The sequence below is a fragment of the Pelobates fuscus genome, chromosome 1 (assembly GCF_036172605.1).
Source record: "Pelobates fuscus isolate aPelFus1 chromosome 1, aPelFus1.pri, whole genome shotgun sequence".
NCBI lineage: Eukaryota > Metazoa > Chordata > Amphibia > Anura > Pelobatidae > Pelobates > Pelobates fuscus.
This window is the reverse complement of record NC_086317.1, coordinates 126,298,479-126,326,134: the sequence shown is the minus strand read 5'-3', so window position 1 is coordinate 126,326,134 and position 27,656 is coordinate 126,298,479. Positions and strand designations below refer to the sequence as shown.

The window sequence follows — 27,656 nt, the reverse complement described above, 5'->3', positions numbered from 1 at the left end:
CCACCCCTCCCCCTTTCCTGCCTTCCCTGTATTTTCTATATAAAGAGTACCCTGGTATTGCTATGTCCCAGTCATTTTTCTCATTATACCATTGTAACGGACCGTTTTGCTCACCAGAGGTTAAAAACCGTTTAGGCGATAATCCCCTTCCAGATAGACAAGCAGCTACTGCAATCACCAATCTCCCGAACTGTAAACTGCACGAATTCACCAACTCCTGAACAAGAGACACACAAACACTGGAAGCAGCCGAACAGGAAAAGCCCTATGAACATCTTACACTCCTGGCAATCGGCATACAATCAAATTCCCCCCCCCAAGAATGAGACGACATTTCACTTTGAGGGTTAAGCAGGAACTCACTGTCCTGGCACATACAGTCTCTTTTATTCCCAATCCACAACCACAGTACAGCCCACAGGGTATTACAGAACAACCAATCAATCAGTACAATACACACAGACACTCCCACACAAAATCCTCCCTTCTGCCTGTGATATGATTACTGAACACAATGGGTAATCTCATTATCACAGGCAGAGGAATATCGTTTTTACACAATATTTATAACTTCTAAAATATACATGTCACAAACATGAAACATACATTTTCATAATCACCATACTCCAAATACAAACATATGTCAAAATCATCCAAATTGGTCCATTGGTTCAAAAGATAGATCGAAGTCCTTTGTGACCAAATGAAGCATGGCTTTTCTGCCCGAAACCAGTTCCACAGAGTCTTCTATCCTGGAGATAATTGAGAAGTAATCAAATTATCTCCAAGGACAGAGGCAAAACTCCATTAGACACATGGCAGACAAAGGACAATAAAAGACATAAAAATACATACTGTTACATTTATCACATAGAACATACACATTCTACCTACCCCCAGATAGCTTAGATCTGAGCGCACATGATTACCGGATGGCGCTCAGATCACATACATACAGCTCAACCGCCATGGAGCCAAAGTCTTTCATACAGTCTTTCAGTATACGGCTGGGCTCCATGGCATAGCTATCTGGGGTAGCATGGCTTTAACAGTCCGCAGAAAGGTACAAACCAGCCTTTCTGCAGGGAAAAAGAACAGGGGCCATAGTCTAAAGGGAGCAGGCGAGCAACCAGGCTCCTCCAGTGCACAGTGGCGAGGTTGGTTTCGCCACAACCATGTCTCAGTAACAGCCACTATATCTACATTCTCAGTTGCCATTATTGCCACTTTCATGGATCTTATTCCCTAAACTGCAAACATTTGTAGACTTAACACTAAGCTTATCATTTATTAACACACTCGCTACAGTTACTTTCTGACCTTGTTTTGGGGGGCAGTTGGATTGATGTTTTATCACTCTTTTGTCCCCCTCCTAGTTTAAATACATCCTAGCAAAACTTCTGAACTGCTCGCTGAGAACATTTGTTCACTTTTGAGAAAGATGCAAACCATCTTTTTTGTACAGTTTATTTCTATTCCAAAAAAAGCTACAATGAGAATGAAAGCCAAATCCTTGCTCCCGACACCGTTCACCAAGCCACAAGTTAAAGTCCCTAATACCCATCCAACTGTCATTTTGAATGTTATACACAGGCAGAACTTCAGAGAATGACAGTGTGGACACAACCTTCCATATATCATTGGCAAGAACACAAAACACTTCCTTTACCTCAGAAACCTCATTACAAGCCAAATCATATGTCCCTAGATGGACAAGTACATCCAATTCCCCTTCCTTCTCTACATGCTTAAAAACATATTACAAATACATCTCCTGTCTCTATGAGCAGTAGCTCCAGGAAGACATCTCACAAAGCCACTATTGTCCAACTCCACACCTCTTGAGATAGAATGCCCCAACAACAACAACTGCTTTCTATCAGGCCACATCTTGTCCTTTGTGTCATTGGCTGCACTCTTGCTCACCCAAGGCATTGAGGATGGTGGTTCCACAAACTTGGTGCCTGAGCCTTTCTCCTTAACACCACTTCAATCTGAAAGTGCAAAAAATGAATTATGTGAAGACACAGACTGTGCAGTATGCCTTTTGTCCATTAAATGCCTTACCAATTATCAACAGGAAATCAAACCTTGTAAAATCTAAAACCTTTTCCTAGATGACTCTTACCTGTAAAAGTAAAAAGAAAAAACACGGTTGTGACCATAAAGCTCTATTTTGGCCTCGCCAATTCAAATTACAGTGTGACAAAAGCTGTGAGGCGTGTCAAGGTGTTGTAGGGCATTTTGTAACCAGGCTTTCTGGTGCAGTAAAGACTTCTTTCTGGAAACTCGACTATGCAGATCATTTTTGTTCAAGTATCGTCGTATTGTGCTCCTTGAAACAACCACACCGTCTTTTTCCAGAGCAGCCTGTATTTCTCCTGAGGTTACCTGTGGGTTTTTCTTTGTATTCCGAACAATTCTTTTGGCAGTTGTGGCTGAAATCTTTCCTGGTCTACCTGACCTTGACTTGGTATCAAGAGATGCCCGAATTGTCCACTTCTTAATATGTGACATATCAGTACTGACTGGCATTTTAAGGCTTTGGATATCTTTTTATATCCCTTTCCATCTTTATAAAGTTCCATTACTTTGTTACGCAGGTCTTTTGACAGTTCTTTTTTGCTCCCCATGGCTCAGTATCTAGCCTGCTAAGTGCTAACAAACTCATTGACTATTTATAAACAGACACTAATTGCAATTTAAAAAGTCACAGGTTTGGGAAATTAACCTTTAATTGCCATTTTAACCTGTGTGTATCACCTTGTGTGTCTGTAACAAGGCCAAACATTCAAGAGTAAGTAAACGTTTGATCATATTCATTAGGGTGATTTCTGATATCATTATGATTTAAAACAAATGATGTGCTAAATTGCTTAATACGATCACTATCCTTTAATAAAATAATTTTTGCATTATCAGTCATATTTTCAAAATCAATGTCAAAATTTCACAGTTTCTGCCAGAGTACGCAGAATTTTGAGCACAACTGTATAAGAATTTATAAAGCTCAAATGCACTGGGATGTTGTCACAAAGTGTAAAAAATTACAATAAAAGAGGTATATAATGTTAGCCTTCATGAGAACACCGACAAAATTATTTACTAAAATGATTTTACTCACCTTTTCTCTCCCGCTGCTCCAGTCTCGCCGTGGCTGGCCCCGCCTGGTTCTGCCTCCATGGCTAAGATATTTTGATTTTGGGAAATTTTGAGGATTAGCCAATATATTAAAAAAAAAATTAATTGGGAACCTATTGCTCATGTGTGCAAAACGCTGCGCTGCACCAATCAGCAACTCCTCTTAGAGATGCATTGAATACATGTACCTCTATGGGGAACGTTCAGCGTCCCCACGGAGGGCAAGGAGAAGCTGAATGCCAGTGCTGCTTACTGTACAGCACTGACCCAGGAAGCACCTCTTGTGGCCGTCTAAGTGAAATAATCCCTAAGTGAAATAATCCCTTGGATAGTTTATGTTCATCAAATTACGAACATAAACTATCCAGACAGAAAGAAAAGACCCCTTTTAGGGGATGTAGTGGGGGAAAAAGAATCCAGAAAAAGAACCAAATGGTAACAATGACAGGAATTTTTAACCTGTCAAATGTGACCTTAACGAAAGATCAGATTATACTTGAATAAAGGTTTAAAATATGCCCCCACGAAAAAATCTAATCCCTTTTCTAATTTTTTAGATGTTCAAAGATTTATGAGAAAATTGTTGTTAAAACGTTTTTTCCTCAATAATCCGATTTCTAATATAAGAGAACTTCCTACAGATATTTTCCAGCATACAGATTTGAGAAATAAGTCTAAATTCTGCCCCAGTAACCAAATGAGTGCACCTATGAACGCATTCAGTTTGGCGGTTATTGCAGATTTGGAAAAAATTCCAGAGAGGATATCAGGTCATAAATTTAACCTGACAAAACAGGAAAAAAACGCCCTTAAAGAATTAGAGGAAAATACAACTATTACAATAAAACCAGCCGACAAAGGGGGGGGGGAGGGGGGGGCAAAGTGGTAATTAACACCAAAGATTACAATATTGAATGTAACAGGATTTTAAATGATGAGAGCACTTACAAATGGCTGAAGAAGGATCCAACTATGGACTTCAGAAACTCCCTGCTTACATTATTGGAGAAGGGAAGTTTTATGGGGATTCTAACTAAAAAAGAACTTGACTTTGTTATGGTCATACATGCAAAGAAACCTGTATTTTATTATCTTCCCAAAGTACATAAGAGCATTTCACAGCCCCCTGGAAGACCTATCATTTCAGGGATAGATTCCTTAACATCTAATCTTTCACAATATATAGATGTGCTGTTACAACCATTTGTTAAGCTCTCGAAATCCTATCTTAAAGATAGTGGGGCTCTTTTGAAATTAGTTGAAGGAATTACCTGGAAAAAAGGATTTTGGCTAGTTACATGTGACGTGACCTCATTATATACTATAATCCAACACGATTTGGGGCTACGTGCAACTAGACACACTCTGTATGAAAATCAGACCTTAAGTATGGAACAGATTGAATTTTTTTGGAATGTATGGATTGTATTCTAACACATAACTTTTTTTTGGTATAAGGAGGATATTTTCCTGCAGATCAATGGAACGGTTATGGGGACTAGGTTTGTACCCAGCTATGCCAATATTTTTATGGCATATTGGGAAGATCTTTTTATCTGGCAGGGACATCGCTGGGGAGCAAACCTAGTCCTATATAGACGGTACATAGATGATTGTTTTTTCATTTGGGATGGCACGGAGGCAGATCTGTTAGAAGTTTTAGGATATCTTAACCAGAACAATTTTAACTTGTCCTTCACACATTCACACAGTGAAGAACAGGTGGAGTTTCTAGATTTGGTGCTATATGTAGAAAATGACATTTTAAAATCTAAGACTTTCTTCAAACCTGTAGACGTTAACAGCTTCATTTTAAAATCTAGCTGTCACTATCCTTCTTGGCTATAGGGAGTTCCCTATAGCCAATTTTTAAGAATTAAAAAGAACTGCACAGATGAAGATGTGTGTAAGGAACAACTTAAGAAAGTAAAAGCACAGTTTACAGAGAAGAAGTATGATTCAGGTTTACTTAATAGAGCATCAGAGAAAGTGTCTAATAAGACTAGGATGGAGATTTTGGAGTCAAAGGATAAATGCAATGATAAAAATAGCGATAAGTTTGTTTGTCCCCTCGTTTTCGATTTTAATGCCCAGACTAATTATATTAAGAAGGCAGTCCTGAAAAATTGGGATTTGCTGAAACAAGATCCACAATTAAATTCTATATTACTAGCGAAACCTAAAATTATATTTAGGGGAGCACCAACCCTAAAGAATAAACTGGTACATAGCCATATCAGACCATCCCCTGAAATTTTTTTTTGAGATTCACAGATGGGTTTTTATAAATGTGGATCATGTAGAATATGTAAACTGATAGGTCCACCTTTTGGGGCCATTTTTGAATTTACATCAACTGTAACGAGAAGGACATATAAAATCAAGGAGTGTATAACCTGCAACTCAAAACAGGTTATTTATCTATTGGGCTGCACTTGTGGTTTACAATATGTGGGACAAACTAATGCTAAAAAATAAGATTGGGGGAACATATATACAATATTAATAGAAAATTCGAAAAACACTCACTATCAGAGTATTTAAAAATTTACCACAATAATAACCCATGGTTTTTATCGTATTGTGGTATCCAGAATGTTAAAGTCCCCTGGAGGGGGAACTTAATAAAGAACGTGTTGCATAGGGAAATGTACTGGATCTACACATTAAAAACCTTGGCACCTTTAGGACTTAATGCAGAATTTGAAACGGCACATATTTTATAAAGATATTAGATATAATTTTTAGTAATGGTTTCTAGTAAGATGGATTATTTACTTACTTTTGATTGCATTTTTATAACTATATAGTTTGATTTGATTAATCATGCACATATAATATTACTGGTAAACGGATTGCATGTTTTTTAAATATATTTTCGGTTACTCAGAAAGAAGGACTGTACCTTTAACTAAGGCATTATGGAATGTGCTGTATGTACAGATAACCTTATATGTGAATTATTTGTTAGATCTGAGGTTAACACGCATTTTTTACAGTTTTTTGCTGCCATTCTATTGCAAAATTATTGTTTTGATTCAAATTATTTTATTAATTTTTTAATTTTATGTATTATCTTTTAATCTGTATATATTCTTAATATATGTTTAATATGGAATGTAAAACAGTTTGATCCAATGTTTAGTCAGTATGCTATGTAGAGCAGGAGAGGACTTGTCCTCCCGCAGAGCAGATTTAAACGGATGAGTCCCACTAGCTATGAAAGGACGGTCCGTTCACAATGAAGTGAAATAGCTAACTGCATTTTATATATATTTTTGATTATCTGACAAATATTGTAACTTAATGCCTAGTCAGAATGCGATATAAAGCAGGAGAGGACCTGTATCATTGCAATACAGATCTGAACGGATCGGCTTCATTAGATGTGAAAAGATGGTCTGCTCTTAATGAAGTAAAACAGTCAATTGCAATTTTTATATGTATTTAAGTGGAATTTAATTGTCTTTACGTTATTATGAAAATTGAATTGTAATTATAGAACGAGAAGATACATAAATATATCAATTGATTTTTTAATTGAAAGGTGGTTATATACACCTACTGTCCCCCAAAACACCTCATCTTGAAAAAGCTCGGTCTAACGAGCGAAACGCGTAGATCGTGTTTTTTTGGCGTGACTTTTGAATTTGCAACGATTGCAGCAGTGTCTGGAAGCCGGCGTTCTTGGTAAGGACCGATCTAAGTGCACAGGATCGGTTCAGGAAAATCTGCATCCACGGAACGGTAATCATCAACTCTTCCATTGACACTCTGTTTGAATCTTTCTTTTACTGTGAATCTTAGAGATAAGCTTCACAATATTTTATTGTAAGAGTTTCTCTTAAGGGGGGGTTTTGCACATGGGAAATAAAGCTGTAACAATATTACGCTATGTCAGTATCTTCTCTTTTTTAAGGTTTGGATACGTATAAAGACACAGATTTTACATATATGCTACTGTTGCAACAACTAATCCTTGTGGACTTTTGGAAGAACCCTTAATTAAGACTGAATTTGGAACTCTTTGTCAAATAAGACATTTTTGTGCTGAACCCTGTGTTTAAAAATATAGGGGTATATTCACTAAGCGCTGATACACAGTTTGTTTTTGTTTTTTAATCCCTTGAACGTGTTGAGAGCAAATTATATTCCAACCGAGGTAACCGAGAAGATAGGAATATAATTAAGCATTCCCAAAGTACATGGAAATATAGCTTGTTTACCCCTAGAGGATATGAATGTAGACAGTTGTTACCTTGGTAATAATATTTCAACTTTTGAAGGGGTTGTTGCCCAGAGATATATTATTTTATTCTGATTGTTCTAATGCCAGTTTATAGAAAAGGCTCGCTAAACACACTACATGGTGATCTCCTGGGCTTTAAGTAAAACAATATTGTGTTACCTCTAAATTAATGTTTAAACCAACCAGCTTGTATCAAATAAGTACAGGAGATTTGTATTGTCATTTTAAAGTTACCCTTTTTCTGCAGAGATTTAAAAGAAAACTAATTTCTCTTATGGAAAAACTACCCCAGAGATTTGAGAGAGGAATGTTTATTCCAATCTTGTACAGCAATCTGAGAGGCAGCATTTCCTCAGTGGGCACAAATATATTCTTTTGAGCCTGAGTAAGGAATTGAATTGAAATTGAATACAAAATGGGACATACTCAGATGAAGCACCACTGTCATCAAGAATAAACTATCTGTTCTGCTTCTATATAGAAAACTGTTTCTGAATCTTCTTTCTTTTTTTTTTTTTTTTAAGAGTTCTAGGAATAGTAGATACTACTTTTCCTTATATATACCAGTTTAAAAAAACTTGACAATGTTCAGAGCATATATAAGGTTCTCTTCACGTGCCAATCAAATTTACCCATAATCCATCAGTAAATTTCATTCCGGAGAAAGGAAAACATCAGACATCATGGACAGAGGAGAACAAAATGGCGGCACCCAGATAAAAAGATCTGGCACAAGGAAGAAAATATAATTTATATAAATTTATACATATATTGTATGAAATAATATATAAATGATATTAAAAAAATATAATATAATAAGTATAAATAAAGGCAAGTGATAAGTCTAATTATTACTATTATGTTATTATTTATATAGCGCCGACAAATTCCGCAGCGCTTTACATTGGGTGGACGAACAGACATGTAGTTGTAACCAGACAAGTTGGACACACAGGAACAGAGGGGTTGAGGGCCCTGCTCAATAAGCTTACATGCCAGAGGGGTAAAGTTACACAAAAGGTAAGGATAGTATTAGACTAATGACAGTTGCAAGAGAGGAATCAGTCGGGAGCTAAAGGGATACTCACTAAAGGGTTACTCCAACGTCAATTACCAATTCTGCTTTTTAGAAGTAGTCATGGAGCAAGTAATCTGTATGTGCCCTGGCGACAGAGGTAATGAAATTGTACTCGTGAGGGCAGCGCTGGGAGCACGTCTGCAAAGGGTAGCTTAACCTCTGATTTTAATCTTTCAAGATTCTTTTCTTTCAGGAAGTGTTCCGGAGGATTGGAGGAAGGCAGATATGGTTCCTATATTCAAAAAAGGTTTGAAATCCTTGCCTGGAAATTATAGACCTGTGAGCTTAACATCTGTAGCTGGAAAAGTATTTGAAAGGTTATTAAGGGATAATAGTAAATAATTCCTTGAGAAGAACATGGTTATCAGCATGGTTTTATGAAGCACAGGTCATGTCAAACTAACTTGATTGCATTCTATGAAGAAGTAAGTAGAAGTATAGATCAGGGTGTTGCAGTGTGATCTATTTGGATTTAGCCAAGGCGTTTGATACAGGTCCACACAATAGATTAGTGTTCAAACTCAAATACATCAGTCTAAATGAAAATTCATGTTCTTGGGCAGAACATTGGCTTAAAAATAGTACATAGAATTTTCATTAATGGTAAATTTTTAAACTAGACAGAGGTGGCAAGTGGTGTCCCTCAGGGTTCTGTTTTGGAACCCCTTCTATTTAACATGTTTATAAATGATCTTGAAACAAGCATTGAAAGTCATGGTTCAGTGTTTGCAGATGACACAAAACTCTGTAAAGTAATACAATGTGAGCAAGATATTACTTTGCTGCAGATGGATTTAGATAGACTGAGGGACTAGGCACTTAAATGGCAGATTAAATGTAATGTAGCAAAATGCAAAGTTATGCACTTTGGCGTCAAGAATGAACAAGCACCTTATACCCTTAATGGAAGCAAATTAGAGATAACCACACACAAGAAGGACTTGCAGTGGCTAAGGCCAGTAAGGTATTGTCATGCATGAAAAAGGGCATTAATTCTCGGGATGAGAATATAATTTGGCCTCTTTATAAATTGCTAGTAAGACCACATCTTGAATATGCTGTGCAATTTTGGGCACCTGTTCTAAAGAAGGATATTATGGCACTAGAAAAAAAAGTACAGGGGTGGGCAACAAAATTAATAAAAGAAATAGAACAGTTTAGCTATAAAGAAAGGTTAACAAATTTAAATCTCTTTAGTTTAGAAAAACGTTGCCTCAGTGGGGATATGATAACATTATGCAAATATATTTGTGGCAAATACAAACCATTGTGTGGAAATCTATTCACAAACAGGAGTTTACAAAGGACACAAGGTCATGCGTTTAGACTGGAAGAAAGGAGATTTTGTCTAAGGCAAAGGAAAGGGTTTTTTACCATAAGAACAATAAGGATGTGGAATTCTCTGTCTGAAGAAGTGGTTTTATCAGACTTCGTACAGATGTTTAACCCCTTAAGGACCAAACTTCTGGAATAAAAGGGAATCATGACGTGTCACACATGTCATGTGTCCTTAAGGGGTTAAACATCAACTAGATGCATACCTGCAAAAACAGAATATGCAAGGATAATTTTTAAATCTGACTGTCGTTCTGGGGTCAAGACGGATTTTTTTTTCCCTAGTTTGTTGCAAAATAGGAAGTGCTGCCAACTGGGTTTTTTTGCCTTCTTTTGGATCAACAGTAAAAAACAAATGTGAGGAAGCCTGAACTTGATGGACACATGTTTCTTTTCAGCTATGTAACTATCTCCCACACTACTTCCCGCTCTCCCTCATTGGACTCCCACCCTACCTACTTTGCTGCTTTTAAAATAAAAAAAATCCCTCCCTTGTCCAACCCCCCACTCCCTCCCTCCTGGCTCAGAGTGTGTGCATGTGCTCTGAGCCTGGAGATTGGTCCAACCAAATACTACTCTGCTGCTTCATAGCACAATACTAGACTATATTATGTAAGTGTATTATGTTCCTGTTATTTTATTCTACTTATTCTAGGTATTAACTAGTAATTAACTATTTGGGACTGACTAAATTAGTTCATATAAGTATTGATAATATTCAGATTATTGTAAGACTATATGAAATAAGCAAAATTGCAAAATGGAAAAGGGAGAGCTAGAAAATACAGTGAATGGAATTCAGTATGTTAGTGCACACATCTAAGTTATACCTTACATTTCCAAACGTCGCAAGAAACAGGAGCACCACCCAGTGTATTCATATAGAATGCAGAGGATTCTACTGGGTTACATTTTGCTACAAAACTATATTGATCGACATCCTTGCTGCATCTCTGTTTGTATTTGCACTGTATGTGACGTGCATTGTCCCACTGTGCCTTTGAACTGCAGATCTAGGCTCCACAGTGTTATCCTCAGCCTGGGTTAAAGGCTTTTTCAATACATTTGTAAGTTTTTATACACTGAGGTGGTTGGACAGTGTTATCACTATTAAGAAGTACCCCTCTTTAATTGTATTTGTATTGGTATTAAATGTTTTCAAGAAAATATGAGAGGGGCTTCATTATAAATACTAGCACTTTATATTGTGGTGTTAATTCATTGTTACTATTTTATGTGCCATTTATTAGAATTACTGCAAACTATATTTTGATCTTTATTAGTTAGCATATTTCATTGCTATGTCGGAAAACAAAATCTTCCAGTTGTAGCAAAACTTATCTATTCAAACCACATGAGGATAATTAAAAGATGGTTTTACATGTTATTGGGTGTAAAAAATCTACTCCAAATTTAGGACATATATCCTATTGCATATAGCCTACGAGTAAGTCTTCAATAGACGTACAATATCACTCTGGCTAGCAAAATGATTTTTTTTATTTTTTTTTTTAAAAAGCAACTTATGGGATTTGAGAGATCCCGACATCATACACTTTTCCAGGCCAATCTCAAACTAATAATCACATTGATCTATAGGCCCTTCATTCTGCCAAGGGCAGATAAAAGCCCTCGTTATTTTTATTTTTTAAAACTCCAGGAGGTAAGTATGATTTATGTCTTTTGACTTGTCTTTTTCTTTACATTGAGGGTAGAGAATGCACAGTTAAATATTTTTTTAAGTTCTACTTAAGTTAAGTCTTCCCCATGCACACCAGATAATATTGGGGTCCAAGCATTCAGTTATTTTTACTGCAATAATTAACCACATGGCTTTTTGCAAACACTGCCCTTAGACCATGAAAAATTATATGCTGAACATTTCACATTACAGGTACTGCTTGTAAATATCCCATTTTTTTTCTCTCATATTAAGATATATGACATTTGTTCTAGCATCTAATGAACTGAACCGTACATATTCGAGTGAGGTTTAACATATAAGAAAAGGTTTAATGGAAAATATGCAGATCATTTATTCTTTATTTTGTTTCCATGGAACATTGATATTTCCAGTGTATATTGCATAGCTTGGATAGTTTTCTTTTTAAAAGCACAGCCAGTAAATCATAAAAAAAAAAAATCGTAACAGCCAGTTTTCAAAGTCAGTTAATCATAAATAATATACTTTAGAAGCTCAGGCAAATTAGTATATTATGTTATATTTAATACGTAACCATCCATATATAACATAGTGGAACTTTAGAGCACAACATTTGTCTGTAAGTTGTGCTAGTCATTTGCTAGCAAATATATAAATATATTAAGTGACAAGTATGTCAGATGCTGTGGATTAGTCATGCTTCTCTTTCGTCATGAAAAATCACACCTACCAACTTTGCCTGCTGGCCATTCAAGACAGAGTTTGGCAGGTAAGTCAGCAGGCTGCCCAGAGAAGGGTAGACCTGTTCATTAAGAGGGCTGCATCCACTCATGAAAGGGGTGAGCTACCAGTGAGAGGCAGACCATGCAAAGAGAGCAGCCTAAGTTCTGTGTACATGGTCCTTGTGTCCTGTCCCTACCTGCATCCTCAAATCTGCCCCGCAGATTGAACTGATGGGCAGATCTGAGCATTTAGAATAGGTCCGTCTGACTCTTTTTCTTTGGGGACAGGATGTGTGACTCTGCCGGCAAAATTGGGACTGCTGGCACATATATATGACATGCCACAGTCACATACACATGTTGCATACAACAGAGACTAAGACTTATCTAGATATTTACTGGCAATTTTGGTACAATGTACTAGCCCAGCTTAGAGTCTCTAGAACAATTAATGGATCATGCAAGGAACGTGTATAAATTGAGTATGCTCTTTTTGTGCGACAAATCATATTTTCTGATCAACTCACAGCAGCATTAACCAATGGGCTAGCTCCTCTATTAATTCTTTTTTTAATGTATCACTATAGTGTGAGAAAAAAAGCCACCTACAGGATGGCAGCCTCACTATTTCCATGCACTGTATGTTCTGACGCAATTCTATCATGGCCAGCATTACGTTTTTCAGTCATATGAGCACCAGTAGCTCTTCTGTGATCATATTAGATGGGCTAGTCTTCGCTCCCCACATGCATTGATAAGCCTTGGGTGCCCATGACCCTGACGCTGTTTCACCGGTTGTCCTTCCTTGCACTACTTTAGGTGGGTACTAACCACTGCATACCGGGAACACTCAACAAGATTTGCTGGTTTGGAGATGCTATGACCCAGTCGTCTAGCTATCACTATTTGGCCCATGTCAAAGTCACTCAGATCTTTTCGGTTGCCCATTTTTTCTGCTTCCAACACATGAAATTCAAGAATTGACTGTTCACTTGCTGCCCAATATATCCCATTCATTGACAGGTGCCATTGTAACAATATAATCAATAATATTCACTTCACCTGTCATGTCGCAGCTGGTCAGTATATAGACCTGTCATAGGCCTTTGCATTGCATTTATACAATTCTCTCATTGGCAACTTGTTGTCCAGACCAACCCAATTTCTTAAGCCTACACTCCAAGTTAGAATCTTACAATCTGTTAACTAGGTTGCCAATCTTTTAAATATATGCACTGTTGTAAAATCTTTCCTCTGAGCAGGTGCACAATTGTTCCACATTTTAAAGGTGACGTCTTAACAAAGATTTATAAATATGAGATAATACATAATCTGATCTTCTGTGTTTATTCCCCCCTTAATACATGACCACATCCTTCCCTTTTTATTAGCAGCCTGCAGTTGCACACAGATGGAAATGGTCTCATCTGTTCGTACTCCCACATCCTTCTCTTTAGAGGAATTCATCAATAAACAGTGATTTAGTGAACAATTACCAGGTTTACTTTTTCTCCCGTGTTACATAACTTTACATTTGTCTGAGTTAAAACATCACACCTGAACATCACAAGTGTAGATCACATTATGAGAGATAAGCATATGTCTGGTAAACGAAGAGCAATATTCCAAAAGGTGTTAAAGGTACAAATGGTAATCAATTACCGGTGTTAAATTTTACTCTTATAATAAAACCCAGTCCATAGCATGACACTTTTATTCTTAATCCCTATGCATTCTAATCCCTATCCTTATTGTGATTTGTTGAAATATTGCATTCAGAGCACGCTGAAAATGCTATCCTTTGAGGATAATAAATAAATATGTGTTTGGTAAACATTTATTGTAAAAAGCAATATGATTTTGTTGATAAATTGATGCGTGGCAAAATTAAAAAGAAAGAGAAATTTCAAGAAAGTTAACCCCTTAACACCGCAGCCAAATGTACAAGTTGTGAACAGAACAAAACGTAAACAAAACCTGGCATTTACGCTATATGTCTGTCCAACCGTAATTCACCTCTTTCATATTAAATGCACCCCCCCTTATTATATATCATTTTATTCAGGGGAAACAGGGCTTTCATTTAACATCAAATATTTAGGTATTGAACATAATTTAATATAAAAAATTTATTAAAAAATGGGGGGAAAAAAATTTTTTTTAATTTTTTTTTGTTCTATGTGACATTTTAACTGTGGATGTCAAAATACTGTTTGCTTTTACTGCAATACAATACACATATTTGTATTCAGTGATGTCTCACGTGTAAAACAGTACCCCCTATGTACAGGTTTTATGGTGTTTTGGGAAGTTACAGGGTCAAATATAGCACGTTACATTTGAAATTGAAATTCGCCAGATTGGTTACGTTGCCTTTGAGACTGTATAGTAGCCCAGGAATTAAATTTACACCCATAATGGCATACCATTTGCAATAGTAGACAACCCAAGGTATTGCAAATGGGGTATGTCCAGTCTTTTTTAGTAGCCATTTGGTCACAAACACTGGCCAAAGTTAGCGTTAGTATTTGTTTGTGTGTGAAAAATGCAAAAAACGCCAATTTTGGCCAGTGTTTGTGACTAAGTGGCTACTAAAAAAGTCTGGACAAACCCCATTTGCAATACCTTGGGTTGTCTACTATTGCAAATGGTATGCCATCATAGGGGTAATTTTCATTCTTGGGCTACCATAGGGTCACAAAGGCAACGTAAGCAATCTGGCGAATTTTAATGTGAAAAAACTGAAACACAAGCCTTATATTTGACGCTGTAACTTTTGAAAACACCATAAAACCTGTACATGTGGGGTACTGTTGTACTCGGGAGACTTCGCTCAACACAAATATTTGTATTTCAAAACAGTAAAAAGTATTGCAGCAATAATATCGTCCGTGTAAGTGCTGTTTGTGCGTGAAAAATGCAGAAAACGTCACTTTTACTGGCGATAGCATCGTTGTAATACATTTTACTGTTTTGAAACACTAATATTTGTGTTCAGCAAAGTCTCCCGAGTAAAACAGTACCCCCCATGTACAGGTTTTATGGTGTCTTGGAAAGTTATAGGGTTAAATATAGTGCTAGCAAATTAAATTCCCTATACTTTCGGCATGGGTTGTCAGGCAGGTCCCGCTAATTGTAATTAATTAGGATACCTAATTATGTAAAATTATTACATAAATATATGTGTAGAATTAATATATGTATATATATACATATGTGTTTATATACGTATATATATATATAATTTTTTTTTAATATTTTTATTTATATATAGGTATATATAGTGATATATACGTATATATTTATGTATATAGATATATATATTATGATATATATTATTTTGTTCTACGTGTATTTTGATATAAATATATATATATTATTATCACAATACAGTTAGAACGAAATAACACACATCTATATATTTTTTAATTATTTATTTTTAAATATTTTTTTAATTTTATTTTTTTACGTATTTACATATATATTTTTTTATATTATATATAAATATATATAACAATAATTATATATATATTTAATCAGTATCAGTCTACGTGTAATTTGATATTAATATATATATATATATATATATATATATTAATATTTAAATACACGTCGTGTATGTGTAAATGTGTGTATGTGTATATATATATATATACTTAGATCATATATATATAATATATATGATCTAAGTATATTTTATTTGTAACTGTAATTTTTTTTATTTATTTTTTGAACTAATATTTTATTTTTTTTACAGGACAGGGGGCAGAGACAGTGTCAGCCAGTGATGTCACATCACTGGCTGACACACAGGATCAGTGATCACAGTGACTGTCTGTCACTGTGATCACCTCCTGCAGATTGGGTAATTGACCACAGGGGGGAGTGCCTGGGTGGTACAAGCACTCCCCCCTTCCAATCTGCAGGGGGATCATTGTGCCAGTTACATGTGTCAGCCAATAGGCTGACACATGTAACACTGATCGCAGTGACAGGCTGTCACTGCGATCAGAGCGCTCTGAGATCGCAGTGACAGCCTGTCACTGCGATCTCAGACCTAGCAGATCGCGGTCACTGACCCCAGGGGGACTGCCTGGGGGGCCAGGTAAGTCCCCCGACCGCGATCTGCAGAAGGGGAAAGCCGCCGGCCGCATGTGTCAGCCGATTTGAAATCGGCTGACACATGCTGAATACTGGTCGCAGTGACAGCCTGTCACTGCGATCAGAGACTGCAGATCGCGGTCACCGGCCACAGGGGGGGTTGCCCGGGGGGCCAGGCATCCCCCCCGACCGCGATCTGCAGCGGGAGAATACCGCCGGCCACGTGGGCGGCAATAAAAGCGAGGACGTACTATTACGCCCGCCGGCGTTTAGAGCCGGTTTCTGCGTGGCGTAATAGTACGTCCTCCGGACTTAAAGGGTTAAAGTAGGTTATTGAGAGGAAACTGAGAATTTAAAAAAATGATGCGCAATAGTTAAGTAAATTTTAGAAATTTGATATTTTAAATGTTTACTCTCTCCCGATATGACGTTTGCAGGCCCACAATGAACCATTTTTTCAATGGAAGCATGTGTGTGCGCACTAGACTTGTGCAAAAATCCTTTTCAGCTGCGCCAAACCAAATTCCTTCCTGGATTCTATAACCGAGCAAATCGATCCATCCAATCAAACTGATCTGTTTTGGGTGTAATCTAACAGGAATTTTACTCATTTAATGCAGCTGAAATTGATTAAGTCTTATGCATACCATACCTAACAATATCACACAGTTAACAAAAGGATGTCAGATGGAGACTTAAATGCACATAAAAATCTAAAAATGCATACATTAAAGCAGGGTCGGACTGAGAACTCTCAGGGACCACAGGCAAAATAAATCAAGGACCCCCTTACAGGCCCACCCATGCTCCGCAGCAAGCCCCACCCTTGTCCCGCCTCCAGCCACACCCTACACAATCTTTAGACACAAAGAACAAAAGTGCAATAATCCCCTCGAGGCCCCAGTAGAGACTACATTGAGGGCTGATGGGCCATGGAGGGGGGTCTTTCTAGCAGAGGCTATCTCAGTGTCCTTTAGAGAGTGTGTTAGAAAGAATCTCCTCCAGGCCCTATTAGAGACTACAATGGAGTCTAATAGGCTTGGAAGGGGGTCTTTCTAGCAGAGGCCATCTCAGCGTCCATTAGATAGCCTCTGCTGGAAACAGTCGCCTCCAGGCCCCAGTAAAGACTACAATTGAGGGCTAATGGGCCATGGAGGGGAGGTCTTTCAAGCAGAGGCTATCTCAGTGTTCTTTAGAGAGTGTTAGAAATAATCTACTCCAGGCCCCATTAGAGACTACAATGGAGTCTAATGGGGGCCTGGAGGGGGGTCTCTCCAACACTCTGGTTCCTATTTACAATATAGCAACACAACATAGCTTGCTGATACCTAGGTCAAGTTGGCTCCTCTTACCTTAATTACTGTTGCTGGCTGGCAGTCTGTGGGCTTCCTGGAAGGCTGTGGGCTTGCTGGCTGCGGCTGGCAGGCTGCGGCTTCCCGGCAGGCTGTGGGCTTGCTGGCTACTGCCAGCAGGCTGTGGGCTTGCTGGCTACTGCCGGCAGGCTGTGGGCTTGCTGGCTACTGCCGGCAGGCTGTGGGCTTGCTGGCTACTGCCGGCAGGCTGTGGGCTTGCTGGCTACTGCCGGCAGGCTGTGGGCTTGCTGGCTACTGCCGTCAGGCTGTGGGCTTGCTGGCTGCGGCTGGCAGGCTGTGGCTTGCTGGCTGCGGCTGGAAGGCTGTGGCTTGCTGGCAGGCTGTGGGCTTGCTGGCTACTGCCGGCAGGCTGTGGGCTTGCTGGCTACTGCCGGCAGGCTGTGGGCTTGCTGGCTACTGCCGGCAGGCTGTGGGCTTGCTGGCTACTGCCGGCAGGCTGTGGGCTTGCTGGCTACTGCCGGCAGGCTGTGGGCTTGCTGGCTACTGCCGGCAGGCTGTGGGCTTGCTGGCTACTGCCGGCAGGCTGTGGGCTTGCTGGCTGCGGCTGGCAGGCTGTGGCTCGCTGGCTGCGGCTGGCAGGCTGTGGCTTGCTGGCTACGACTGGCAGGCTGTGGGCTTGCTGGCTGTAAGCCTGTGGCTTGCTGTAGGTCTGTGGGCTGGCTACTGGCCTGTGGCTGGCTGCTGGCCTGGCTGGCCTGTGGGCAGGCTAACTGGTGGCCTGTGGGCTGGCTGGCCAGCCTGTGGGCCAGCTGGCTACGGGGGCACTTGTAGATTATTTAAAGAAACAATCCATGCACAATAAGCACTGCTGCTCTGTGTAGTGGTTATGGTGCCAGGAGGGCCAGGACCCCCTCCCAGAGTAAGTAGTCAAATCGTTTAAGAACAGTTTGAAAATGTACCTGGGGTCTGCTGGGATATGGGGCTGTAGTAGGGTATAGGAGCAGTGGTGCAATGTGTGAGGGGTGCAGTGTGTGTGGGGGGGCGGGGGGGTTGTAGTGTGTGGCAATGTTAGTATGGGGGGCTGTGTATGGGGGTCTGTGTGTATGGGTGGGCAGTATATGTGTGTGTGAGGCAATGTGTGTAAATGTGTATGGTGTGTGTGGGGACAGTGTGTGTGTATGGGGGGCAGTGAGTGAATGTGTATGATGTGTGTGTGTGGAAGCAGTGTGTGTATGGGGCTAGAGTTCACTCTCACTACTGCGACCACCAGGAATCGCTGGTGGTCGCAGTGTTGAGAGTGAACTCTAGACCGTAGCTCCAGGGTTAGAGTTCACTCTTGCGAGAGCCGGGGCGTTGCCGTGGTAAGCGCGGCAACGCTTGCATGAGAAGGACCCAGAGGAGCTGCAGGCTAAGCTCCCGGGTCCTCTCTTCTTCCCTCCCCTGCCGGCTGCCCGCACGGTGCCTGCAGACCGGGGAGAGAGATCGGCTGGGGGGATCCACCAATGATATATACAGCCCCTCTGTGTGCCTTTTTTTCTCCCCCAGTCCCTCTGTATGTTTCTTTCTCCCCCTCACTGCTCCTCTGTGTCCATGTCTCCCCTCTCCTTCCCAGTCTCTCTTCCCCCCTCTGCCTCTGCCTCTTTCTCCCCCTCCCCTTGCATGTGTCTCTCCTTTCTCTCTGTGTCTCTTGTCCCCTCTGTCTCTTTCTCCCCCCTTTCCCTGTGTCTCTCTCTACCCCACATCTCTCTTCCCCTCTGTCTCTTTCTCCCCCTCCACCATCTCTCTATTTCCCCTCTTTCTCCCCCTGTGTCTCACTCTTCCCCCCTGTCTCTTTCTCCCTCCTTTCCCTGTGTCACTCTCTCCCCCCCTCTGTCTCTTTCCTTCCCCTCCCCCGTCTCTCTATTTTCCCACTGTCTGTTTCTTCCCTCTACCCCTGCCTCTATCTATTCCCCCTCTCTGTTTTATTTCCCCCCTCCCATTTACCAACAGAAGACAGAGGGGGCCAGCCGCGGTACATGCTGGAGCTGCCGGGTGGCAGACTCGCCGGTCCGGCGGCACTCCTGTCACTAATGCTGAGGACGGAAGGAGGGAGGAGCATGTCTCTCTCTCATGCTCCCTTGCGGTTCCCACATCCTGTGCTGGGAATTGTGGAAACCGCAAAGGTGCATGAGAGAGAGACATGCTCCTCCCTCCTTCCGTCCTCAGCATTAGTGACAGGAGTGCCGCCGGACCGGCAAGGCTGCCACCCGGCCCGACGGCTTTAGTATGTACCGCGGCCGGCCCCCTCAGTGTGCCACCGGACTGGCCACCCCGTGGCACCTACGTGCACAGTCCACAGATGCCACGGCCGCAGTGGGGCAATCCAGCCCTGACGGCGGGCCCCCTGATGGCGGCACTGGCGGCGCGCCCCCCTCCCGGCCGGGCCCTCGGACCATGTCCGAAGTGCCCGACCGGTCAGTCCGCCCCTGCATAAAAGTGAATATAAATATATAAGTAGTGATTGTGTAAACACACTATTAATAATGTGCAACAGAGTGATATTAATCAAATGTATACATATACCCCATAAATGGTTTTGAGATATCACCAAAAAACAAAACACATACTCTCATAGGGCAATAGAGTTGATAAATAACATATATAAATGAATAAAAATACTCTAATGGTATTACACTCACATTTTTTGAGCCTGTTTGAAATATATAAAGTTGTAATCAAAATGATTCAACCTCTATAGCAAATTAGGTTTATCATTAACATTTACAGACTTTCAGCTGTTTGCAATCTACAAATCAAACAAAAGCAATTGAAATAGCGCAACACAACGAATGCTTCAAGTGATTTTCCCAAATTCAACTGAAAATGCAACTAATAATAGCTTCTCTGGTTTCAAAATTATTAAAGGGGCAGAATGCTACTCTTGAGGCATTCATGGCAGAAACCAATGGAGTAAATTTGCTAATAGTATATTTTTTTAGTGATTACTTCGTTCCATAAAATGTCTTCTAAAAAGCTTTAAAAAATTACAGAAAACACTGCAATATAGTTTCACCTGTACTGTTAACAGCATGCATAGTGCGTATATGTATTAAATAAATATTGCACCTTTTGCTTCGCTTTTATTTTAGTGTCTTCATCCATCCAGTCATTTTCCTTTTCCAGCATGTCAATAAAGGCCCAACGGATGCCTTCAACCAGTTCTTCCATCTGAATAATAAACATAAATTTTGATAGAAGGTCAGCAGTCACAGGGGAGTGATAAATAGATTTTGGGTTTATAATATAAGCAGAGCATGGTTAATTTGATCTTAATTCTTATTTTTTTTTTTTAATTAAATGCATCATGATAAAAACTTTAAATAGTACAGTACTATAATAGGTTGACATTAGTTTAAGATACTTTTCAACAACTTTCCTTCCTTGCAACACTCTGTATAAGCAATTCAATCTTCAGCTAGTGAATTAATCTCAATATATTCTGAGTGTTTATAATTAAAAAAAAAAATAATAATATTCTCAGAATACATAGATATCCCTTAATTCACACCAGGCCAATATAATAAGGGCACTTTTACATTATCCACTAGCATCTTTTCTGCAGTTAAATTCTTCAGTGCTGAAGCTATCTGCTTAAAAACTATTGTCAGCCATTTCTGTACAGGATTGATCACAACTGCCTTCCTCATTCAATTTAGCATTACAAACTGAGCCCATTAAATAAATTAAAAATACTCCTAAAGCAGTTGGGGCCTAGGTCTCAGGCTTTTTGTAACAGTGCTTGTTGTGTGTTGATTCCAATCTCTGTTATACTAAGCTGCTCTCTCTTCACACAGTCTTCCTGATCTATCTTTCCTCCTATCTGCTCACCATATGTGTGTACTCTAATTGAAACCACTGGTGGGAATGTATGATATGATTTGATTTCTCAGTATTTTCTTCACTTGCCCTGTTCATTTCTATCAGTTGTCAATTTTTTCTTACATACTGTGGTTTGCTCTACCACCACCTGAATCTTTTTATCCCCTCAGTCTCCAGGCTGTCTACTTTTACTCCACCATTAAAATTAATATAGGAGCATGTTTCTTAGGCTTGATGTAATATCGACCTCAATGAGCTGATTGTGATTACTGATACATTGGGCTGTGGCTGGGATTTGGGCTGACAGCTTCAACACTGAACATTCTAAAGGGATTTCGACCAGACTTTTTTAAACTGTGTAATATGCACTCACTTCATCAGTAAACGACAAGCACGAGCAAAAAAAAAATCAGATTCACCATAGGAATGCTGGGTAGAGTGTTTTTTCTCAATATTTCATTAATAAATTACGCAGGACAACTGCTGTTCCTTACTGTATACTCCAACATCATCACCATAAGGAGCATTCGCTTACCCAGGGCCTAGTATATTTCAGAACAATGGAATAGCATTTACTGGGGTGAAGAAATGAGTGACAGTCACAGAAATTAGTGGGATTTTGACATATTCAGGCAAAACCTATTTAACATTCCTCTATCTGGTTTGCAAACTATCTCTGTCATAGATTATGTCCCTTTTGTATGATTATGAATTTGTGACGATTTCCCAAAAAATCTCAGGAAAGGTTTTTGTAAATATGTTCAGGCATGGGAGAAGGTAGAATGGAATCCAGTTGTGACATCCTCATTATCATCCTCATCCTCATGTAACCATTTGTACTCTAATGAAAGCTACTTCCCAAGCAAGCTTAATGAACTAGTTTTTGTGTATAGATTATGCCTCTGAAGTTTCACTGCTCAATTCACTGACATTTAGGAGTTAAATCACTTTTGTTTCTGTTTATGCAGCTCTTGCCACACCTTCCTTGGCTGTGACTGACACATCCTGCATGAAAACAAAATGGTATAAATTTCAATCAGATGTAACTTACTTTAAAAGTTTTTATCTCCTGCTCTGTAGGTTCAACGTTAATCACAGAGAAGGCTCCTGCAAGGTCTAGCAAGTTATTAACAGAGCAGGAGATTAACAATTCTAAATTAAACAGAATTTGCAATAAGGAAGTGTAAACATTAGCTGACTCATTACAGGAAGTGTTTATGAAGGCTGCAGGTAGGTGTCACTAGGTCTTTATAAACAAAGTGATACAGACTCCTGGAGGAAGTCTCGCACCCAGTCAGACTTTCTCCATTATAGATTCATATTGTGTTCATACAGCGCAGCCCTTGCCCTCGCCAAACAGTCATACTTTTCCTCTCTCATTAGTTCATGCTCCCACAATCCCAGGCGTCTCTTTGACACCTTTAACTCTCTTCTTCGCCCTGCTGTGGCCACGCCCCAAACTAACCTTACAGCCGATAGCTTTACACCCATACAGCCAACTCATGCTTCCAGGACTTCTCACGGGCAGCTCCCTTCCTATTGAATAGCCTGCATACCGCCATCAGACTCTCCCCTACTCTTCAATCGTTTAATAAGTGTCTTAAAACCCATCTCTTTAGGCAAGCTTATGACCTCCCAGAGTAACCTCTACCTTACATACCTGTCTCTTGCTTTCTCCTAAAGGGCAGCACTCTACTCTCTCCTCCAGCTCTGCTTCACACACACCTTATTTGATTGCTATTTCCTGTCCTAATGTGTTTTATACCCCACCTCCTATAGACTGTAAGCTCGTTTGAGCAGGGTCCTCTTCAACCTATCTTTCCTGTAAGTTTTCTTGTAATTGTCCTATTTATAGTTATCTCATAATATTGTAAAGCGCTACGGAATTTGTTGACGCTATATAAATGGCAATAATAATAATAATGTAACTCCTAAATGGCATAGAATTGAGCAGTGATGCTGCAGGGGCATGGTCTATACACCAAAACTGCTTCATTAAGCTGTTGTTTTGGTGACTATAGTGTCCCTTTAAATAAATGATGACTATATCCCAAAATTAGTCACAATTAAATGCTTAGAAATCCTCAGTTGTGACTTAATGAAAGATCAACAAATACTATTTGCTATCTGCTTTTGTTGTGCTATATTGTTTGCAGACCGAGACATGCACTATACTGTTGGAAACTATATGTATGTTAAACTTACTGAACATTATTTTAGTATTGTCAGTAGTGATGTCCCGAACGGTTCGCTGGCGAATAGTTCCTGGCGAACATAGCTTGTTCGCGTTCGCCACGGACGGTGAACATATGCGATGCTCGGACCGCCACCTATTCGTCATCATTGAGTTAACTTTGACCCTGTACCTCACAGTCAGCAGACACATTCCAGCCAATCAGCAGCAGACCCTCCCTCCCAGACCCTCCCACCTCCTGGACAGCATCCATTTTAGATTCATTTTAAAGCTGCATTCTTAGTGAGAGGAGGGACAGTGTGCTGCTGCTGATTGAATAGGGAAATTGATAGCTAGGCTAGTGTATTCAGTGTCCACTACAGTCCTAAAGGACTCATCTGATCTCTGCTGTAAGGACAGCACCCCAAAAAGCCCTTTTTAGGGCTAGAACATCAGTCTGCTTTTTTTTTTCTGTGTAATCTAATTGCAGTTGCCCGCCTGCCAGCGTGTGTGTCAGGCTCACAGCATTTACTGTGCCCACTTGCCCAGTGCCACCACTCATATCTGGTGTCACAATAGTGTACATTTAAAAAAAAAAAAACTTTTTTGACTGTGAAATAATAGCAGTCAGTTTCCTTCACGCATGTGCGTTTCAGGGCCTGCCAGGGCACAGTGTCACACCAGTGCAACTCATATCTGGTGTAACAGTAGTGTACATTTAAAAAAAAAAAAAAATTTGACTGTAATAGATTGAATTGCAGTTAGTTGTCTGCAAGCGTGTGTTTTAGGCCTACAGCGTCTACTCTGCCAACTTCTGCCAGTGCACAGTGCCACTCATATCTGTTGTCACAGTAGCTTGCATGCATAGTACCACTAATCGATTTACACATCAGTTGGTAGAAATGAGTGATGCGCAAGCATTATTGCCAGAGGATGTAGATAACAGGGATATGTCTCAGTCAGGCAGCATTACACACATGGACGTACGGTGTGATGATGATGTTGTACCCGCTGCTGCTTCCTTTGCTCAGTTGTCAGATACAAGTGAAGCGGTTGATGATGACGATGCGTCCGTGGATGTCACGTGGGTGCCCGCTAGAAGAGAAGAAGAACAGGGGGAAAGTTCAGATGGGGAGACAGAGAGGAGGAGCAGACGAGTTGGAAGCAGGGGGAGGTCGTCGCAAGGAGCTAGTGGCACAGTCAGACAGCATTCATCGGCACCCGGGGTCAGCCAGACAGCACGCCAATCAACGGATGCTGTTGTCACCACCAGAATGCCGTCATTGCAGAGCTTAGCAGTGTGTCATTTTTTTTTGTGTCTGCCTCTGACAACAGCGATGCCATTTGCAACCTGTGCCAAAAGAAACTGAGTCGTGGGAAGTCCAACGCCCACCTCGGTACAACTGCTTTGCGAAGGCACATGATCACACATCACAAACGCCTATGGGATCAACACATGAGTACAGGAAGCAAACAAACTCAAAGCCGTCATCCTCCTCCTGGTCCAGCATCTTCATCAACGTCAACCACTGCTGTCCTCCTTGCCCCCTCTCAACCATCCGCCACTCCGTCTCTCGCCTTGAGCAGCTCCTGCTCATCTGCCCACAGTCAGGTGTCTGTCAAGGACATGTTTGAGCGTAAGAAGCCAATGTCACAAAGTCACCCCCTTGCCCGGCGTCTGACACACGGCTTGTCTGAACTCTTAGCCCGCCAGCTTTTACCATACAAGCTGGTGGAGTCTGAGGCGTTCCAAAAATTTGTTGACAAATTGGGACACCGCAGTGGAAGGTACCCAGCCGAAATTTCTTTGCACAAAAGGCAATCCCCAACCTGAACTCGATTGTGCAAAAGGAAGTAATGGCATGTCTGGCACACAGTGTTGGGGCAAGGGTCCATCTGACCACTGATACCTGGTCTGCAAAGCATGGTCAGGGCAGGTATATCACCTACACTGCGCATTGGGTAAACCTACTGATGGCTGCCAAGCATGGAATGCGTGGCTCTGCAGAGGAGTTGGTGACACCGCCACGACTTGCAGGCAGGCCTGCTGCCACCTCCTCTACTCCTCCTACTCCATCCTCTTCCATAACCTCCTCGGCTGAGTCCTCTTCTGCTGCTGCGTCTTGCTCCACATCAACGGCACCCCCCCAGGTACTATTCCACATCCCGGATACGGCAGTGTCACGACGTCTTGGGGTTGACTTGCCTGAAAGCAGAGAGTCACACCGGACCAGCACTCCTGTCTGCCCTGAATGCACAGGTGGATCAGTGGCTGACTCCGCACCAACTGGAGATTGGCAAAGTGGTTTGTGACAACAGAAGAAATGTGTTGGCGGCATTGAATTTGGGCAAGTTGACACATGTGCTGTGGATGGCACATGTGTGTAATCTGATCGTACAACGCTTTGTGTAAAAGTACCCAGGCTTACAGGACGTCCTGAAGCAGGCCAGGAAGGTGTGTGGCCATTTCAGGCGTTCCTACACGGCCATGGCGCACTTTTCAGATATCCAGCGGCAAAAGTGAGGTGCTTGATTTGCGACAGCCCGACACATTGGAATTCAACACTCCTAATGTTCGACCACCTGCTCCAACAAGAAAAAGCCATTAACGAGTATTTGTATGACCGGGGTGCTAGGACAGCCTCTGCGGAGATGGGAATTTTTTTCCCACGTTACTGGACGCTCATGCGCAATACCTGTAGGCTCATGCGTCCTTTTGAGGAGGTGACAAACCTAGTCAGTCGCACCGAAGGCACCATCAGCGACATCATACCATTTGTTTTCTTCCTGGAGCGTGCCCTGCGAAGAGTGCTAGATCAGGCCGTAGATGAGCGTGAAGAGGGAGAGGAAGAGTTGTGGTCACCATCACCACCAGAAACAGCCTTATCAGCATCGCTTGCTGGACCTGCAGCAATGCTGGAAGAGGATTGTGTGGAAGAGGAGTCAGAGGAGGAATGTGGCTTTGAGGAGGAGGAGGAAGACCAATCACAACAGGCATCCCAGGGTGCTCGTTATCACCTATCTGGTACCCTTGGTGTTGTACGTGGCTGGGGGGAAGAACATACCTTCAGTGAGATCACTGAGGATGAGGAACGGGACATGAGTAGCTCGGCATCCAACCTTGTGCAAATGGGGTCTTTCATGCTGTCGTGCCTGTTGAGGGACCCTCGTATAAAAAGGCTGAAGGAGAACGACCTGTACTGGGTGTCCACGCTACTAGACCCCCGGTATAAGCAGAAAGTGCCTGAAATGTTACCGAATTACCGCAAGTCGGAAAGGATGCAGCAGTTCCAAAATCTATTAAAAAGTATACTTTACACAGCGTATAAGGGTAATGTCACAGCACAACGGGAATCTAACAGGGGAAGAGGTGAAAGTAATCCTCCTCCTCCCACGACCACACGGGCAAGGACAGGACACTTTACAGACGTGTTGTTGATGGAGGACATGCGGAGCTTTTTAAGTCCTATGCATCGCCACAGCCCTTCGGGGTCCACCCTCAGAGAACGACTCGACCGACAGGTAGCAGACTACCTCGCCTTAACTGCAGATATCGATACTCTGAGGAGCGATGAACCCCTTGACTACTGGGTGTTCAGGCTTGACCTGTGGCCTGAGCTATCCCAATTTGCGATAGAACTTCTGGCCTGCCCCACTTCAAGTATCCTGTCAGAAAGGACCTTCAGTGCAGCAGGAGATATTGTCACTGAGAAGAGAAGTCGCCTAGGTCAAAAAAGTCTAGATTACCTCACCTTTATTAAGATGAATGAGGGATGGATCCCGAAGGGACTGACAGTGGGCAATACATTCGCTAAAAAAGGCCTGATGAGGGGGACTACTTAACACACCACTCCTATCTGGTGGCACATTAGATTACACGCGCAGTGCCCCAAATTTGAAGTAGGAGGACCAACCAAGCATCTTTTTCCATCTCCCGGTTCCTAAAATCGATGTCATATACACGTCCCCTGATAGGGGACGTAACAGGGATTAAACTGATAAGAATAGTACTACTTAACACAC

General features: G+C 41.0%; 1 protein-coding gene across 1 annotated transcript in view; it reads right to left on the bottom strand.

Moving 5' to 3' along the window:
- Positions 1-27,656, bottom strand: part of PHEX (phosphate regulating endopeptidase X-linked) — a 231,325-nt gene that overhangs the window by 97,227 nt on the left and 106,442 nt on the right. The window contains exon 12 of the mRNA XM_063450262.1: positions 20,708-20,809. Within this exon, the coding sequence (XP_063306332.1) occupies positions 20,708-20,809 (102 nt within the window). The remainder of the gene's footprint in view (positions 1-20,707; positions 20,810-27,656) is intronic.